Source organism: Saccostrea cucullata, unplaced genomic scaffold, assembly GCF_032062105.1.
Source record: "Saccostrea cucullata isolate Sc308-1 unplaced genomic scaffold, CSIRO_AGI_Scuc_v1 ctg2983, whole genome shotgun sequence".
Lineage (NCBI taxonomy): Eukaryota > Metazoa > Mollusca > Bivalvia > Ostreida > Ostreidae > Saccostrea > Saccostrea cuccullata.
This window is the reverse complement of record NW_026934562.1, coordinates 29,214-49,637: the sequence shown is the minus strand read 5'-3', so window position 1 is coordinate 49,637 and position 20,424 is coordinate 29,214. Positions and strand designations below refer to the sequence as shown.

The 20,424-nt window shown below is 36.4% G+C and overlaps 1 protein-coding gene across 1 annotated transcript in view; it reads right to left on the bottom strand.

The window, feature by feature from the left end:
• Positions 1 to 20,424, bottom strand: part of LOC134241003 (uncharacterized) — a 47,228-nt gene that overhangs the window by 4,580 nt on the left and 22,224 nt on the right. Inside the window, exons 3-8 of the mRNA XM_062723096.1 lie at positions 6,060 to 6,184; positions 4,593 to 4,839; positions 3,507 to 3,646; positions 1,872 to 2,112; positions 1,421 to 1,708; positions 1,279 to 1,300 (exon numbers count right to left, since the gene is read on the bottom strand). Coding sequence (XP_062579080.1) covers positions 1,279 to 1,300; positions 1,421 to 1,708; positions 1,872 to 2,112; positions 3,507 to 3,646; positions 4,593 to 4,839; positions 6,060 to 6,184 — 1,063 coding nt within the window. The remainder of the gene's footprint in view (positions 1 to 1,278; positions 1,301 to 1,420; positions 1,709 to 1,871; positions 2,113 to 3,506; positions 3,647 to 4,592; positions 4,840 to 6,059; positions 6,185 to 20,424) is intronic.

Below are 20,424 nucleotides of genomic sequence, written 5' to 3'. Positions count from 1 at the left end.
TGAATTAATTATAAATTTTATATGCTGACAAGGTCATTGTATTGACATAGAACTTATGAAATTTTGGCTTTACGATAATGCTGATATTCTTGTTTCATCAACTTGTTTGTTAATAATTTATCTCATTTTAGAAATTTTTCATACTTAAAGCATGTTAATGCGTATCGAATCAACTGAGATATATAAACTCTGTATACAGGTGATAAAGATATAATCCTGAATAAGCAAGGGAAGTTGACAATTGAAAGTTAAAGTCATCACGTTTATCTTAGAGCTCGGCTGTTAGATTACCATTAATGTCTTTTGCAAGTTAGATATCCAGATATGAAACAGTTGGGTCAAACTCTGTGGTATCATTTGTCTCAAGCTCACCATCATATATAGTATCGACATAAGAATGGAAAGTACCGTTGTTAATTGACAATTCGTCGTCGATATATCTCAATGCCGAGTTTAAAATTGTAATACTTTGAGTAAAAGCTTTTCAATCCAAATCCCTCTATAACCTTAAAATAACTTTGAGTTAAAAGTTTCAAGAGAAGTTGTAGTTTTCTTAATTTTCATGGAATGCAGACAATGGATAAAAAGCAGTGTAAAAAAATATTTTTTTAAACTTTTTTCCTAGAAATCTTATCCCTACGAATTTATGAATTTTCCTCTAATGAAAAAATGAAGAATGGGGACTAAAAGGCAAGGACAAATATCCACACTGAATGAGATAAAATTTCGAGAAAACAAACAGTTATCAAAATCAAGAGTCAATTTATAAATACAGATTGGGAGCAAGTATGCACGGACCTGAATCACATGCCATATATATGTCACTAATTATCCATCGTCAACCGATCACACTCGCCGTGTGTTCATTATCAGGTAAAATGAAAAAAAACCCATTGATAATCCAATGTTTAAAAGATATCCTAACATTTTACTTCTGACAAATAAATTGATTTTACAGGAATTCAATAACCTCGTTCAAATTCGACATTAAGTAAACTCTAAGGTCAGTATTATGATTTTCTTAGCCAATAAGAATAATCATTGTGTCGTGTTTTGGCTGACCTGTTCATACCAATCCCTAGGCCTTTGTTTGTATACATTGAATTTGACTACGGAATGTTCCGTCAACCCGATCAAAACATAGGGCCCACGGCGGATGAGAGCAGTAAACAGGCGGTGCTTACTCCTCCTCTGCACCTGATCCAACCTCTTGAAGTTTCAGGGAATAATGAGCTTTATTTCTTTCTCAAGTCTCTAATTTTATTTGAAAATACCTACCGTTTAATCTTAATTATAAAACCTAAAAAGGAGAAAAATATGCATAAATTATAAGCATGTTAATTTTTAAATGGAGACCAATTTGAATGATCCGAAACATGTCAAGTTAATGAAAGTCAATGAACAAATAATGAAAGTTTACCGAGGAATGTAAATTTTCCTCTTCGGCACGCTGTAATCACTAACAGAACTATTACTGTAAGTAGGACAAACAAAAGTACTGACAAGGCAGCCAAAACTGACACAGTACTGATGCCCTGATGTTCAGTTGATTCCAGCGGCAATACTGTGGTACTAGTGATTTTAGGATCTTGCGTTTCAGTAATATATGTTCTGCCTTGATGTTCAGTTGATTCCAGCGGCAATACTGTGGTACTAGTGATTATAGGCTCTTGCGTTTCAGTAATATCTATTCTTTCTTGAATTTTGTCTAGAAGAGATAAAAGTATTATACATGCAGAAAAGTTATTTAAGTGTTAAGATATTTTATTTTATTTTTTTTCAGTTATTTATCAAATTTATAAGGCAATCTTACAGAAATTGATTGTTCTACCTTTAAATTGTATTTAAAAACCTTGTCATTCAAAACATACCTTCGTTTTTCGAAATTGTAACGTTTACCAAATTTAATCCAGAACCACACGAGTTCAAAGATGATGCAGAAATTTCACAGAGGAACTGAACTACTTTGTCATATTGTGTGATATGGTAAGTTATCCTGCTGAATTTCAGAGCTTCCACGGAATTATTCCCAAAAGCTTTTATTTCTTCTTCTTGAAGAACAATTTTGCTCCAGGTGACATGGTCCTTCTTTCTGACACACCAGTTCATCACCTTTAATAGCAAGATGTGTCTGTGTAACACTGATGCCCGCGATTTGCTGCTTATAGAGAAGGTCAAAGTTTCTCAAAGCGAGTAAACAACAAGGTCAAGGTCACGAAATTAAAATTGTTGTTATTCAAAGAAACTTAATGAATATACCTATGGAAAACGTATGCCCTAGCACCAACCATTTTGAACTTATTTTTCTACGTTTTTTAAAAGCGCCTTATAAACAAGAAATACCTATATGAAACATAAAGGCACTGCCAAGGTTTAACTTTTTCAAAAGTGTTTTAATTTTCTAGGTCAAAAGATAAAATCTGTTGGTATCCAAAAGAAAGTTCTGTCCCTATGAATACACTTGTGAAACATGAAAGCCCTAGCACCAAGTATTCAAAAGCTACGGCCAAGGAAGTTTGGTAAGCTGTTGCAAAAGTGGTTGAATTCAAAGTCAAGAAATTAAAAATGTTGTTACCCAAAGAAAGGACTTGTCTCGATAAATATGAATATGAAAGCCGAAGCGAAAACCGTTTAAAAATTATGGCCATTTTTTTAAAGATGGACATAAGCCAAATTTAAAGGTATCCAGAAGAACTGAAGGTAACAAAAATACAGATGTAAAGAATTAGCACCAACTTTGCGAAAATTATTGACAAGGTTAATTCTTTTTAAGAGATCAAACTCCAAGGTGAAACTCAAAATTGTTAGTATGGAAAGGAAGGTCACGTCCTGTAAAATACACCTGTAAAACGGGAAGTTCTAATGCTAAATGTTGAAGAATTATGGCTAAGACTAAGCAATTCCTAAAGTCGGACAAACACTAAGGTAAAGGTCAAAAGGTAAAAATATTAAAACTTATTTTTTTTCTCAATGAATACTCTTGTAAAGTATGAAATACCTTTTAGGTAGCATCAATACCCATAAATAAGGTCAATCTCCAAATGCAAAAGTAAGAGGCCAAACATGTTGGTACTAAAAGATATGTCTTAATTGTCAAAGAAATTAAGATGTGCAATACTTATACTAAGTTTAATCATCAAAAGTTTTGATCAAGGTTAAATTTAAAGTTCTTGCGGACATACAGACAAAAACCAAACAGACAGGGGTACGGTTGGGCAGGGCAAAAACTATAGAGCCCAGAATCTTTAATTTCTAGAATATAAAGAATATATACAAAAGAAGCAACATCAGCAACTCAGAAAATATGCAATGAAATTCTACGGTCAAAAAAGAAATTTCATTTATCTTTTTTTGGACAACAAAAAAGGCACATGTATATTTCATTGTGTCCATTTTTGGGGTATGTTGGATTATCTTAAAAATGAAATTTCCATTTCCTAAAAAAATTCAATAACATACAGTACTGGTATATCATAACACATAAGAGACTAAGAAAAAGCAACTACCGGCGCTTTTGTAGTCGATAAAGCAGAAGCCACACACAGTAGATGAATCGTCCTACCAGTTCCCTCTATGCTGAAATTGTTAGGATTGATGACACCAAATTTGTCGTATATTATAATCTGTGATATTCTCCATTCATTATCTGTATGAAATATTTCACTATTCAAGTTATTTTTGATATACAATTATCCATGGGTTGTGAGTGGGATAGCTCTTTTATCAAACCCGCGACAGGGAACTATTCCCCGAGGGCTTGCCGAAGGGAATAGTTCCTGTCAAGGGTTTGATGAAAGAGCTATCCCACTCACAACCAGTGGATAAGTGTTTTATTATACTGATGTATATTATGATTTCTAAGGTTTGAGTTTTCTTTGGAGTTAGATAATACTGCAAGAATAAGCTGAAATCCTGATGACGTCAAAATGCTACTGAAGTCATTATGACATCATCAGACTATATGGATTTAACGCTGCAAATTAAAATTGGCGGCAAAAATTGCATGAAAATTTTCTGAGGGCTGGGTAGCAAAAACTATACCCCGGGGTATAGCTTTTTATGCATGGAAATTTTAAGACTATAAAAAATATCTATTTTAGCCTCTGAACTTTATATAGGAAACATTTTAATAGAAGTATAATAATATATGATAAATGATTCACGCAATCATAAAAATAGTTATATTTAAGGAATGAATTTAATAGCTACCCATTTTATACGGTATAAACTGGGTTGGGGCAGTTTACGCTTTATAAACCGCGAAGCGGTTTATAAAAAAGCGTAAACTGTTCCAAACCAGTTTATACCGTATAAAATGGGTAGCTATTAAATTCATTGCTTATAATTTAATTTTCATTCATTTAATGTAAGAAACAAAAGATGATTGTTCTAACAAAATGACTTCAAACTGCACAAAATTTGAATGTAACGTCAGGTGGATTGATACGTTTTTGACGCAAGTCATTGTGACGTAGGCAACCCATTTTATACGATATGAAGTAAATTTTTTATCCAATCAAATACAGCGTTACAACCAGAATTAAATTATTGCAGAAGTAAATACTTTGAATAAAATTTAGACTTCATCTTACCTTCAATGCTTGTATTTATCATGAGTTTTGGAGAATTATATCCCCCGGCGCATCTATTTTTGTTTTTTAACCAAAAATCCAAATCACACATGATTTCAAGGTCAGTGTCATTTTGTGCAATGTGATAAAAAATTCGAGAAATTTGAGAGCAATATATTCCGCCGATAGGTACTAAAGTGATCATAGGTGCATCCTGTAAGCTGATCGGACGAAATTCTCCCTCTGTTCTCTTGCACCACTTTACACTCTTTAAAAGTAAATATATATACATATATATAAAAGAGCGGTTATAATATAAGTTATGACTTATATTTGATATAATAATGTCAAGGAAAGAAAAAAAGAATTATGTGTTGGAAATTGAGTATTTTTTGGTTTTCACCCTATTTATTCTATGAAGTTCTGTCACAAAGTGAAAGATTGGGATTTCTGATATTTAGGAACTTTTAGAATGGTCGATTTAAGGTCTTTATTGACAACTATATTGACACAAGTAATGATGTCCCAGTGGGACTGTGGTTGAAAGATGATGAAGATAAAAACGGTTACTTGAGAGAATTTTGTTTTAGGTGTTCAATATCTATTCCTTTACTGTATCATGTATGCTCTGAACTTGTAAAATTATCGATATGTACTTCCAAAGAAGACTTTTATTTTTTTGTGTTTTATTATCAAGAAAAACTTGCATTAAAATCTCTAGTGTAAAGTGTATGTTTCAAAGTACCAAGCGTTAAACTTTTATAATGAATAACGTTTGCTTTACAGTCGTGAGATCGAATCTCACAGCGACACGAAGATATTGTGTCCCGTGTGACAGTAGGTGTTGGGACGAAAAAGAATCTTTACTTCTCAATGGCAGAAAGTACCGAATACAATTCTTAATTAATTGGCCTCCCTCTATTGGCAAGTCGTGGGGTTATAAAATGAGTGAAAATTTCTCAAAGGGACTTCAAACAAACAAACAAACAAACAAATAATCAACACTTTCTGTCACTACTGTTGTTTTCAAAACAGCGGAATAAATTAACGTTGTTTGTATTGAATGTAAAAACTTGCATTTCCATTTTTCTTATCAAAATACTACCACATCCTTGGGTTTAATTGAATATAGTTCAATCGAACAATTTTTTTTTTCAAAAAATCTTCTCTACAACTACTCAGTCAGATAGAAATAAAAGCTTCTTATTAACCAAGGTTGGGGTAAAGAAAGGAGACCAAAGTTTTACATAGAAATATGTTTTTAAAAATCTGCTGAGGTAAGAAAAGTTGGCGTTGTGGCCCATTGGTTTCTTGTTTTAAGAATTTGGAATGAGTCACTGTACATGTGTAATGTAATAAAAACATGTGAAATTATTTTTACTGCAGGATTTTTTGGCCAGAAACATTGCATATTCGCCATTCCTATTATCTACTTGAATATGTTGTCAAAAGATTAGAAACATTTATATACATAATATTTTGACGTACCTCTGTTAAGCTAATTATCCCTTCAACGTCACCATTAAACTCTAGCTCCACAACATCTCCCACACGAAAAGAATTCTGGCTATTTGTTTGAATCTTGATATTTCCCCGACGAAATGTAATGTCATCTGTTTAAAAAACATCAAACATTTAACAAAAAATTATCATCATATTAGAACAACATAAACCCATTATAATTAAATATCAACATTCAGTGTAATTTTCTTTATGAAATCCATTAGAAATCTACGACGCTCAAATCTATATAATACATGCTAAACCTTGTCACCGCGCGGTAATTACACACTCAGTACGATGCATTTTCAATATTTAGGAACACATAAATGTATACTTTTTCCATTCAATTAAAATTAAAAAAAACAAAAAAAACAACTACCCTGTTAAATTAAATGAATTTTTTTGTTTTTTCCCCACGCAATGCTCAGTTGCGTTACTTAACGTTCAAACGTCACAAACGGCTGCTACCTCTATTAAGCACACCAATACCGAAGGGCGCTAAATTCACAATAAAGATAAACGAAATAAACAATTATAAAAATTGAAAATTAGAGAACGTGAATATAAGTATCGAATACATAAAGGATATGGAGATAAGGAACAGTATTGAAAAAAAAAAAGAAAACCTGAAAATTCCTACTGGCCACACGATGACGGTGCACTATGCGAAAGTTGATTTTATTTTTTTTTCAATCTACAGAACGTAGTTGCTCAAGTGCAGTTAGCGGATATAATAACACATCTCACATCGTTTTGAAAAAAAAAAACATTTTTCCTTGCTTTAGTTTTATTAAATAGGGGACATTCCTGTATAAATCATAACAATACAAAAAATATTTGTGAATGACGTATGTATACATGTACCTTATCATAATAAAAGAAAGGACGCGTTTATAAAATTATTCTAAAACCTCAATGGAGGACAATTGAGTGAAATTTTTCACAAAAAATAGGGAATAATCACAATAAAATAGTATAGGGGACAATATGTATATGAATTCTATTTGTTTGCTGTATACAGTTCCTCTCGAGACTTTTTCACTAATTATGTAATATGGATTTTACGCTACCATTTGCCGGTGGAGACCTGCAAATTTTGACCTTTGCTCAGCACTCATCAAGGCCTTTGATCAATGAAGAATCTTTTTCGTGACAGCATCTACTGCGACACTGGATCTCGGTTTATATGGACTCATCCAGAGAACCTTTCTCCACGTCCCACGGTAGGATTCAACCCGACGAAAAAAGAATCAAATCCTTACTCCACGACGCTAGAGCAGAGGCTCTTTCTAATGCGCCATGCCGGCGACAAATGATAAAATAATAACAGCGCAATTTTTTTTATCTTTGTTTGTATATTGTTTAACGTCCCTCTCTAAAAATTTTCACTCATATGGAGACGCAACCAATTGCAGGTGGAGAGATGCAAATTTTATCCTACACTTGGCACTTAAGGCCATTGGGCAGTGAGAGATCTTTTTCGTGCAAACACCTACTGCAACACGGGACCTAGGTTTATATGATCTCATCCGAAGGACAGGTCTCCACGTCCCACAGTGTGATTCGGACGCAATCCTTACTCCGCGATTCTAGAGAAGACGCTCTATAATCACTGCGCCACGCTGGCGACATTCTTGCTTTTCGAAAGCAATTGCCTAATTTTGAATGCCTATGGGTTTAAAATCACATAGTATTTTTTTAGTAAGTAATAAAAAGATGTCTAAAACTATTCTCTGATAACAGTTACTTTTGATTCTATTTTGTTTCCTTTTTCGAATAAAAGAAAAAAATGAGTTTGCATTTTGTTTAGAAATTAAATACAATTCACCATCACCAAACACCTACGCTTTGTCCGTAGGTCTGTCCGTTAACCTATGAACCCCAACATGGCACCACCCTCAAATGCAGTTAAATACATGTTACTAATATTTATGGGCTCAGTCCCCATATCTGCACCACAGGAGTTCTAGCCTTAAGCTCTTTTACTTATTTACTTCAAAGTTCCCAATTTTATTGCTCTAAGTCAAAACTCTTAATGATACCCAAGCATTTCCGTTCAAATTTTATTACTTACTATCGATGGGCTTGATTGGTCTATTCGGATCAATTTCATTACAAAGTGATTTACAAAATTATAGTGCATCGGAACAACAACAAAATCCAATTTGTTTTAACAAGATAATAATAGTGTACAAAATTAAAGTACTTTTTCCAATTATAAAGTCACCAATTTTGAGTCACTAAAAATATACATTCTGATTTAATAATCCTTTATATCATTTTACTTTCACTACTAATAACTAAAAATGATTATGATATTAATATTGTCTAAGTTTAAAATGTTCAAACAATATGTCTGTGCTAAACCCTATAGGTTTACATTTTCTTCATCTCTGTAGAGAACTAGGCAAAGATAACACCGACAATCAAAAACCTTAGGCAAATAAACACTGTTGCTTGACTTAGGACTGGAGTTTTCAGTTATTAAGGCTGATTTTTATTTGTATAGATAAAAGTTCCTTTTATTTTTGTTGCTTTATCTATAGTCTAAAAGCGGCTCAGAGTACATACTATATTTTTACGCCTTACTTTAATTTGGCGACTATGGGGTGGACTTCCTGCCTTGAACAGGCTGACATAAGCCGGCAATTGTTCTTCAAGCAATAAGCCAGGCAAAAAATATAAGTGAACCAGTTAAGCAAAAAAAGAAAGATCGAGACAAGTATTTACATAAAACTTCGTATAACTGCTTTGCTACAACGCACTTTGAACAATTACGCACTTTGAAAAAACAAGAGGCCCATGGGCCTTATAGGTCACCTGAGCATTATGCAACAACTTTCCAGCGATTTAATTTGATTCATGTTTTAAGCAAGATGCTATGGCATTCACAATTTTGAAAGAGGCACCATTTGATCATCATAACAATACACTTACCAGTTGCTTAGTTTGTTTACTTGATACCCATAGGCAGGGTGGGGGAACAAAAAATGCATTTCAAGTAATCAGTAATATTCAGCAATAATCAGAAATGCCCCTATCACACATGAACCCCTGACCCTTAGGCCTAGATCCACATATTGCACAATTTTTGAAAAGGCACCCTTGCTTTTCAAAAATATTTGATTAATACCAAGGAGCAGATCTCAAACAATTCATCCAGTTTCAGTATATAAGTACACCCCCCCCCCTATGGTACCCCTGACCCTGGGGCCTTGAAATTCACAATTCTGGAAGATTAGGGTCCTTGCTCATCATAACTACATAGGTAGTTCATCTGCTTAATACCCAAGAGCAGAGAAGAAAATTTTCAAAGATTTAATGTATTTTCACTATATAATCAATAGAGCCCCACCCAATCACTAGAACCCCTGACCCTAGGGCCATAAAATCAAAATTTTGGAAGAGATATTCTTGCTCATCATAACTATGCACTGAGTTTATTTAATTCCTAGGAGCAGAAAAGACATTTTTTCAAAGAATTCATGTATTTCCATTATATAATCAATAGAGCCCCACCCTAACACTAGAACCCCTGACCCTGGGGCCATAAATTTCACAATTTTGGTTGAGGCACTCTTACACATCATAACTATGCACTTAGTTAGTTTATTTAACACTCAGGAGCAGAGAAGAAGATTTTCAAATAATTCATGAATTTTCACTATATAATCTATAGAGCCCCACCCTAACACTAGAACCCCTGACCCTGGGGCCATAAAATTCAAAATTTTGGTAGAGGCACTCTTGCTCATCATAACTATGCACTTAGTTAGTTTACTTAATACCCAGGAGCAGAGAAGAAGATTTTCAAAGGAATAATGCATTTTCACAATATACTTATTTAGCCCCACCCTAGCACTAGAACCCCTGACCCTGGGGCCATAAATTTCACAATTTTGGTAGAGGACTCAATGCTGGTTACAATCATGCAAACAGTTTAACTTCTTGATGTCCAGGAGTAAAGAAGATTTTTAAAGATTGCATTAATTTTAGTGGTTTTTGCCCCACCCCCCAGGCCCAAGGGGGGCAGGGACCATGAAATTCACAATTTTTGTTTCCCTTCACCCATAGATGCTTTGTGCCAAATTTGGTTGAAATTGGTTCAGTGGTTGCAGAGAAGAAGCTGAAAATGTTCAAATGTTAACGGACGACGCACGACGCACGACGACGGACGAAAACAGATAGCAATAGGTCACCTGAGTTTACTCAGGTGACCTAAAAATTGCAAAGTGCGTTAAATTTGGGACCAAATCAACACACTTTGAAAAAATAAAATTTCTTTTCAAAGTGCGTTAATATCGAACATCTTAACGCACTTTGAAAAATATGTGTATGGTCGATATTCTTGCAAATCTTAGGTATGAAAAATAATTGAACCTGTTGGATAACTTTTCGTTGTAAAAGTCACTTCGGGATGTGAAAATGAGCGATTTTGATTTTTCCATACTTTGAAAATTCTTTCTCTCTTAAATGTTTTATTTTACTTAATTTTTTCCAGTTTGCATGCATTTATTTATTGAAAGTTGTCCACGTTCAATTTGCTACCGTCAGCTATGTAAAAAGAGAGTTGGACTGAGAGACCTTCTGCTCATCATCCCCTTGTTCTCAATGAAGTTAAATCAGTACATGTAAATTAAAGGTTTTCCGAAAGATATAATCATTACAAATTAATTCTCTCAATTACTAAAATCTTAGTCTAGAATTTTTGTTTTCTACATTTTTTTTTTAAAGTGCGTTAAATTTCCCCTTGGTAAAAATGTTAATGAACACTCTTAACTCACTTCGAAATTTTTTTTTTGAAAGTGCGTTGAGTCTGTCAAAAATTTAACGCACTTTGAAATATTTTTTTTTATTTTGTCCCAATTTTAACGCACTTTGATTTTTTTTTTCAAAGTGCGTAATTTTTTCAAAGTGTGTTGCCACACTGCTTATCTGTAGCTCATTGATCTAATGAGAAAATTATAATCGACAATTAGAGAAGTATATGCCCCCTCTCCCCTTGAAAAAAGTGCAAATCAATTCGATTCGCAAGTATCTAAATTTAAATCAACTCAAGAATGCCGCCTCCGGTTGGAGACTGCGATTTCCATAATGACGTCGGTTCTGACGTTTTTCTGGCATGTAAAATATCAAAATCGTAAAGAAGCCAATGACACATAAGATTTTTTGGAGTGGACTATGAGTGGACTTTGTCTGCATTGAAATTAAATAATAAGGTATAAAGCTTATTTCAACTTAGTTTATGAGAAATAAAATAACATGGCAGTTTACCCTTTATAAATCGCGAAGTCAGTCATACATCTGTTACCCAGATGATAGACATGAATATTTGACAGACTGGCTGAAGATCATACCCGCCCTAGTAACGAAAAAAATGTAATTCAACCTTAAAAAAAAAACGGACATAAAACAAGAAAGAGAATATATCTCAATGTAATGTTCAATTCTGGAAAGGTCACGTGACATGTTTTCACTATACCAACGGGGACACGTGTGTAACCCCAAAATACGAACCTCGATGTGGATACTCAACAATTCCAAAGAACTTTTGGACAATTTCCATTAGCTTCGAGTAAACATCGAAGTGTGAAACAGATGTGCCAGACTCTGTGGTATCTTTTATCTCAAGCTTACCAGGATATATCGTATTGACATAGTAATATATAAATATTGCATGTAGTTGAGTGTAACATTGAAAATTTTCACCCCAAGAAGACCATTGTCAACCGAGGCGCAATTGTTTTCGAGGGGTTAAAATGTTCAATGTTACACTCAACTACATGCCATATTTATCATATTATACTGAATGTTTTATACAAATATATATTACAGAGAACCGTGCGCGCATAAATTCTGCGCAGTCGCTATTTTTTGGAATACCACCCGTCGTCAAGCAATGTTGACTATTGCTACACTGGAGGGCGTGGCTTCATTATTCAGCGGGTAATAGTGTTTTTTAACAAATGTTTCTCGGCCAATCTGATTCAACTAATTTACATGAAAGTATAATATTGGAAATAACCATTTTTAATTGATAATACGTAGTCGATATATCAAAATCTCGAGTTGAAGGCTCATCAAATGTTTCTTCTTTTTACGCATAAAATTTTGAACAAATTTTGCTTCATAGAAATACAAAAATAGGTCTGCTAATAACGGAGCGCAATTTGTACCAATGGGAATTCCAATAGATTGTATAATCAGATCATATGAATACAAAAATAAGTCTGCTATCTTGAGATAACTAACAGTATTCAAGATTAAAAGTCCAAAATATACAAAATAGGAGCAGAGCAAACTCGAACCTCTAAATCATCAGAGTTTGGAACAGGTGCCTTGGAGGAGTAAGCATTTTAAAGAGGATCGAAGGTCGGGTCTCCATTTTTCTGAATAACAAATAGAATATGCGAGTTATTTATTTGTATTGAATGATTCGTGTCAAATCGCAATGTTTTTTGTAATATTTATATAAAAGAATTATGTATTAATCTATAATATAAGTATACATGCTAAACACTAGCACTTGATCGGTTTAATCGGAGGGGATAAAGATTTCTTACGAGTCTGTCTAGCTTTCCGTTATACAGTCCCACTTGGTTTACCGCATTTTTTTTTTATAAACGCTTGCAGATATTGAGCTGATTTTTTGTATGTCACTTAACCTTCATGAGTTATAGATCAAGTTTAATTTTCTGTTTCAATGATTTTTAATGGAATTATGGTATTTTTTTTAATTTTTAGTGGGAAACAGCTTACTCTTGCCGGGAGGGGAATAGTCTTGCTAATGCAATACTTTCAGAATGCTTGTTTTTTTTTTACATAGCCTGCCTATGGTATCCTAGTTTTAAAGGATATTGGAGTGAAAACACGTGTGATTTACTGTTTAATTGAGAATGCATGAATGGTTCATATATTAATACACTTAAGAATCACATGATAAAAACGTGGGAAAATAGTGAATCGGTTATCATTACATATAAAAATAGTATTAAAAATTGGCATAAGAACATTAAGTTTATAATGTCGTTGCTTTGAAATATACATATTACATCCCTCCGTTGCTTAAGGGTTTGCTTTTGTGTTCAACCAAGTGAAACTCGTATAAGATAAAATTCTCAATATCTTAATAAATACTTCTTGCTTTTTCATAAAACATGACCCATGGCACCTTCTGTTGCTAAGCTGTCTTGAAATGCATTCAATTTGGTTGTCTCTTGCAATGTCTTGCAGCAGCAATGTGCATAATACACTTGCAGGACTGCACAGCTGCAGGTCTAATAAAACAATAACACGACATTTATTGTATATGTACAGATACATGTAGTTGAACGTCATGGGTACAACTATTTGTTTTGTTGGCAGCAATTCTATGCGTATTTTTCTAAAATTGTATGTTTTTCACCACCTAGACATGTCCGCCATTCCCATGATTACGGTATTGAAAACCATTGAATATTTCTGTTATCTGTTGTCTCTAGTGCCCCAATCACACAAAACAACTATAGAAACCCAATACACCCCAATTAACCCATGCTTAGAACACAGGTCCAAAATGCCTTAGGAGTGTTTGTTGAAGCTTAAATTATATCTTATATCTTTAAAGAAAATTTCACTAAAATTAGTCAAACTTGTATATATATGCTGGCTAAATGTTCAAAGAAATATAGAACAACTGGGCAATCTTTCTTGCCTTTTTTCTATCATAGCTCCGGAGCGTTCCCATGGACAGCACATGAACAGAATAATTCTACCCATTGATTTTGCAGAGTGTTTGCGACAACAGCTATATATATCTTTAGAGACATAAACATAGATTTGTCAGGAAGGGGCATGATGCCCATTTTTTGAAAATTCGAAAAAAAATCTATCTCGGAGGAAATAAGGGCGTCTTGTTTCCAGAGTGAAGAAATTATTTGTTCTCTTTTACACTCCATGCAATGCATATACAACAGTAATAACGCTTAAGGCCATTAAAACTAATTTCTTGGTTCTCAAGCCCTCCCTCATCTCTTCTAAGGGTGCCTCATTGACCCTTTTTATTACTACATCAATAAAATACAAGAGGCCAATGGGCCCCATCGCTCACCTGAGCACATGGGCTAGTTCAAAAACACAAACATATTTAACTTTGATCAGCCATTGTGGCCCCGCCCTATCCTCGGGGGGTCATGACTTGAACAAATTTGAATCTACACTAACTGAGAATGCTCCACTGTTAGTTTCACCTTTCCTGGCCCAGTGGTTTTGGGGAAAAATTTTCTAATGATTTTTCCTTTATATTCCTATGAAAAACTTTGATCAGCAATTATGGCCAAACCCTTCCCCCATGGGGTCATGATTTGAACAAACTTGAATCTACATAACGTTAGATTGCTTCCACATGAGTTTCATCTTTCCTGGTCCAGTGGTTCTGGAAAATAAGATTTTAAAAAAATGTCCTATATATATACCTATTTAAAACTTTGATCAGCCATTATGGCCCCGCCCTACCCCCAGGGGTCATAATTATTTCCCCTTGGCATAGGCCGTTAGTAGTATAAGCCGTCTGGTTGGCCGGGTCAACTAAGTGCACTTTTGGGGGCTGGGGGGATAGCCGGGTCAACTGAGTACAGCCCCTTGGGGGATAGCCTGGTCAAGAGAGTACAGATTGGGGGTCTGTGGGATAGCCTGGTCAATTCATTACATATAGCCCCCTAAATACGGGGGTGTTTACACTGTGTTTACATTATACTATATACGCTGCTACTACGATTCACAACGCTGCTACTACGTTTTTGGCAGCGTTTCAAGAATGTCATTATGACGTCACGCTTCACAGTCTAGACAGTCTAGCCTAACCAGTTCAAACTGGATTTCCTCAAAACAATAACAAACCTGGATTTTCTGAAAACAAAGAACACTAATACACAATAACAAGGGAATTTTTATTCAGAATGAAAAAAATACATTTACATTTTCTTTTTCTTCTCCTGTGCCTTATCACTGGTCAGGGGTAGTTTCCTCTTGGTTTCCTGAGGTTTTTTTCTTTAGTTTTTTCTATGTCTTTTACCGATATGAAGGATGGATCCATCCCTCTTGGTTTCCCTCTCCTTTTTCTTGAGATTATTTTTCTTCAGGCGACAAAGGGATGCGACAATATACATACACTTTATAAATAGGCCTATCTGTAAAAAGTCCTTGAAGGCTCTTTTCTTCCCTAATCCTCTTTTCTTCCAATTGATGAAAACAATCCACAAGTGAAATTTTCCAGGAACTCTTCTCCGGCATATAAGGTTCAGTCAGGATCACCAATTGGTATTTTTGATAACTCCAATAGTTTTTTTTCTCCCTTAGACAGTATTTTTCCTCTCTGGTGTCATAATCTTTAGGATCCAATTCCACTCTTTTTACTCACCAAAATTTTTTGTACTTTAAATTCGGTGGCCATTTTAAATAATTTCTGTTGCGCTCATAAAAATTCTGGATGGCTTCTTCTTTAGTTTTCATCCATTCTCCAAAATGTTCTCCGTTAATAGACCACAATACTCCGTTTCCTCTGTCATATTTTTTGTTTGCTCCATTTTTATCTGTGTCCAATTCCAAGTACTAACGAAGACTGATCGTCGATGTCCAGCTCCGCTTTATATACCTGCTGTGGGGCGTGTGCACGTTTTACCTACGTTTTTTATGCTGACTACACAGGTAAATACTTGGCAGCGATTCAAGTTTGTTTAGGGCCGTGTGCAAAAATACGATAGGCTTACGTTTTGATCGTACTGTGTACGTCTAGTCAGCGAGCTTACCTATGCATTGTGACGTCATGCACTGTATAAATACGGCTTTTCTCCGACTTTCGGCACATTCTGCAGTCAGAGCCAGCTCCCTGCCGGGTGGGTCATGGATTCTACTAGAGAAAAACAGTTACATGCTCAACGATTATTAGAATGGAAAAAAGGGAAAGAGAATTAGATCGAATTCTTTATGAAAATCAAGATCGAGAATTAGAGCTTAGGAAAAGAAATGCGGAAAGATTACAGAGAAGAGCTCAATTAGAACAACAACGACAACAACAACAACAACGACAACGACAACTACGGGAGAGAGAATTAGATCAAATTCTTGATGAGAAAAAAGAGCGAGAATTAAAGCTTAGGAAAAGAAATGCCAGACTATTACAGAGAAGGGCTCAACTAGAAAAACAAAGACAGCAACAACAAAGGACTAGGGCGCATGAGGGGTCAAAGTTACCTATTCATTCACCACCCAAACCCAAGGCGATTTCCAAGTATTATCAGATGAGACTGCATAACAAAAAGGGCTCTCCAAAATTTAAAGCGCATGAAAATAAATACATCGTCCATTTCAATGAATTTCCAGAAGAGGAAAACACAGGATTCGTTCGGCGATTATTCAGAAACATGTTACAAACTTTCAAATCTAAAATGCAGTGTAATCCTAACGATAACCTCCGCCTGAACATACGTCACCCATCTTTGGATTCAGAGATTTGGTACGAGTTTACGCAATGTAAACATTTAAACGAAGACCTCATTTTAGACAAGATTGAAGCCATTCAACAATCCAAAAAGGAGTTCAAACTGGGCGACGGCTCCCTGGAATTCGATCTGTTACACATCAAGTATCCCGAGGGAAGTGGTGGCCAGAAAACTAAACATTTACAAGTGAATAAGGAGACTTTTAAGAACAATAAAAGAGCCATCGTTCGGATCGTCAATCCCTGGGATAAATTTTGTTTAGCTAGAGCCATCGTCGTCACTCGATTACACAGTCAAAAACCCGAACATCCAGACCCCGAATGGGAAAAACAATGGAAACGCATGAGATTAGGAGATGTAAGAGCCCATGACCAGAAGAACCAAGCCTTAGCCCTCATGGAACAGGCAGAGTGTGATTTCACTCAAGCTTGTGGACCCCTAGAATGGGCGAAATTACAACAGGTGTTAGCTCCTCAGTATCGACTGAAAATATTTCAGTTCAAGTCTACTTCCACTAAACTCTGTTTAGAGCCTATTTACAAAGGTTGGGGAGACGGAACTTATTTGAACATTTTGTTAGATGACCATCATTACGATGCCATCCTTTCGATGCCAGGAGTGACGGGGAACCCCTATTACTGTGATCATTGCGACGTGGGGTACAGTCATGTTACAGAACATCGGTCCAAGTGCCCTCATCGCTGTAAATATTGTTTAGGACAACACCCTGAATGCCCGATGAAGGGATCGAGAATAAATGTTGGGAATGCCATGGAATTTTTAAGAACAGGACCTGCTACGAAAATCATTTAAGACCTCATAGTAAGAAGACCACCACTACTGTCTGCAATTTAATGGGGCTATGCGAGAAGTGTCATTCCTGGATGCCTAAGAAATTATTCCCTCGTCACAAGTGCGGAGAACAGAAACAGTGTAAGATCTGTAAGAAAATCGTCGATGCCGATCATCAGTGCTACGTACAACAGAAGCCCCAGAAGAAGAAGAAGGGGAAAGGGACCTTACAGTTTTACATCTATTTCGATTTCGAATGCACTCAGGAAACTGGCATTCACATCCCTAATCTGTGTGGCACACCGCGTCTGTCAACATTGCTATCAGTTAGACATAGACCAGCCCTGTCCTCATTGTCAACACATGGGACCCCGTCAGCACCTATTTCAAGGACCAGACACCTAAAAGAAGTTCATGGACTGGTTATTACAACCCACTACAGGTACTAAGAATTCCACTTTCGTACACGACGAGGCCATCGTCATCGCCCATAACTTCAAAGGCTACGACGGACAATTCATTTTGAATCACCTGGTGCATTCCTCTTGCATGAAACCTAACGTCATCATGAACGGTAGTAAGATCTTGTACATGGAAATATGCGGACTGAAATTCATCGACTCCTATAGTTTCTTACCATTTCCTTTGGCTAAGATGCCCTCAGCTTTCGGACTTGACGAATTGAAGAAAGGCTATTTCCCCCACTTTTTTAATACGGAACAGAACCAGAATTACGTAGGACCTTATCCACCGGCAGCTTTCTACAATCCGAACGAAATGTCTATCAGTGGACGACGGGCTTTTTTTGAATGGTACGAACAACAGAGGGGAAAAGTGTTTGATTTCCAGAAAGAGTTTGTAGAGTATTGTGTCTCGGACGTCGACATTTTACGCCGATGCTGTGCAAAGTTTAGAGCCACCCTAAAGAGTTTGGTCAATGTGGACCCTTTCCAGGAATCCATCACTTTTGCCAGTGCTGCTAATTTAGCCTACCGTCGACAATTCATGCCTGAAAACACCATTGCCATCATTCCGAACCTCGGGTATCAACCGGCACGACAATATTCGGCTAAAGCCTGTCGGTGGCTCACCTGGATGAGTCAACAGAGTGGATGTCACATACAACATGCCAGAAACGGGGGCGAAGTCCAGATCGGAAATTATACCGTCGACGGATACCAGGAAGCGTCTCGCAACGTCTACGAATTTTACGGATGCTATTGGCACGGATGCCCCACCTGCTATCCCAGTTTACAGACCGAAACTCATCCTCATCGGACCCAATTTACTTACCAGCAATGACACGAAGAAACCATCAGAAGGACTTTGACTTTGGAAGACATGGGGTATACCGTCCGTAGTATCTGGGAGCACGATTTCGATCGGCAAGTGCAAAAAGATGTGAGTTTACAGCATTTTGTAGGAAACCTGGACATTCCGGATCCTTTGAACCCTCGAGAAACCCTGTACGGAGGTTGGACCAATGCCACCCGATTATATTGTGAGGAAGGGGACATGAGATACGTGGACGTTTGTTCCCTATACCCTTACGTGTTGAAACACATACCTTTTTCCCGTAGGGCATCCCGAGATCATCACAGACGAGTTCCAGGACGTGAGAAATTATTTCGGTCTCATTCACTGTCGGGTCTTACCTCCCCGAGACCTCTATCACCCCGTATTACCTTATCGGACGGGAGGTAAGTTATTTCCCTTATGTCGCACGTGTGCCGAACGACAGGACTCTACTTCTCAAGATTGATGTCAACACACCGACCAGGAACGTAGTCTCACGGGTACTTGGGTGACGACCGAATTACATAAAGCCCTAGACATGGGATATACCTTAGATCGAATCTACGAAGTATTGCATTTTAAAGAAAGCAGTCAAGAGTTATTCAGATCTTACATCGATACCTTCCTCAAGATCAAACAGGAAGCGTCCGGATTTCCCCCGACTGTAAGACCTCAGAACAAGAACAAGATTACATTCGACAAGTGTTATACAAAGAAGGATTCATAATGGACATTCTCAATATCGAGAAGAATCCAGTGAGAAGAACCATTGCTAAACTCTTTTTAAATTGTCTGTGGGGAAAATTTGCTCAACGCTTGTTATTACCCAAAACCAGATACTTGGACGAAGAAGAGGAATTACAGCAACTCTTACAAGATTCGACTCTCGACATCAAGGGCATGCAACTCGTAGACAATAAAGATGATTCCAATAAGGACAAGATGCTAGTGAATTATCAAGACAAACAGGAATTCGTCGAAGAATGTCCCTTTGGAAACGTGGTCCTGGCTTGTTTTACCACCGCGCATGCCCGCTTACACCTCTACGAGACTTTACAACCTTTAGGAGATCGGGTCCTTTATTTCGATACGGACAGTATCATTTCCCAACATCGGGAAGGAGCCTTTAATCCTACCTTGGGTAATAGTTTAGGAGAATGGACCGACGAATTAGACGGGGATCACATCATCAAATTCATGTCGGCAGGCCCTAAAAATTATGGTTACCGGACGGCCAAAGGAACCGAGGTTCATAAAGTCAAAGGAATCACTCTCAATCATCGAACCTCCCAGATCGTGTCCCTAGAGACTTTAGAAAAAATGCTCAAAAGAGAAATAGAGGAAGTCACAGTAACTTATCCCAACAAAATCCAGAGGACTCGTGATCATGAGGTCGTGAGCAAACCTTTAGAGAAAAAGTATAGAATTGTGTATGATAAGAGACAATTGTTACCCTCTTATTTCACTTTACCTTATGGTTATTGATATGTTGATATGTTGACATTGAATTAAAAAAATTGAATTGTTGTTTTATGTGTTGTTGTTTTTCTTCTCTATATAAAAGGGTGGCAATACAAATCAAAAGTTCAGTCATGACTGAGAAATTGCTAGATCAACCCATGCGTAATCCCCAGTATGCTCGGCTCTCAAAGAGAGAAGCTACTTTTGAGCAGGGATGGCCAGAACCTCTCTTAGGAAAAATACCAGACCTAGCTCGAGCCGGGTTATTCTACAGGAGCCAAAAAGATAACGCTTTCTGTTTTCATTGTGGAATGACTTTAACG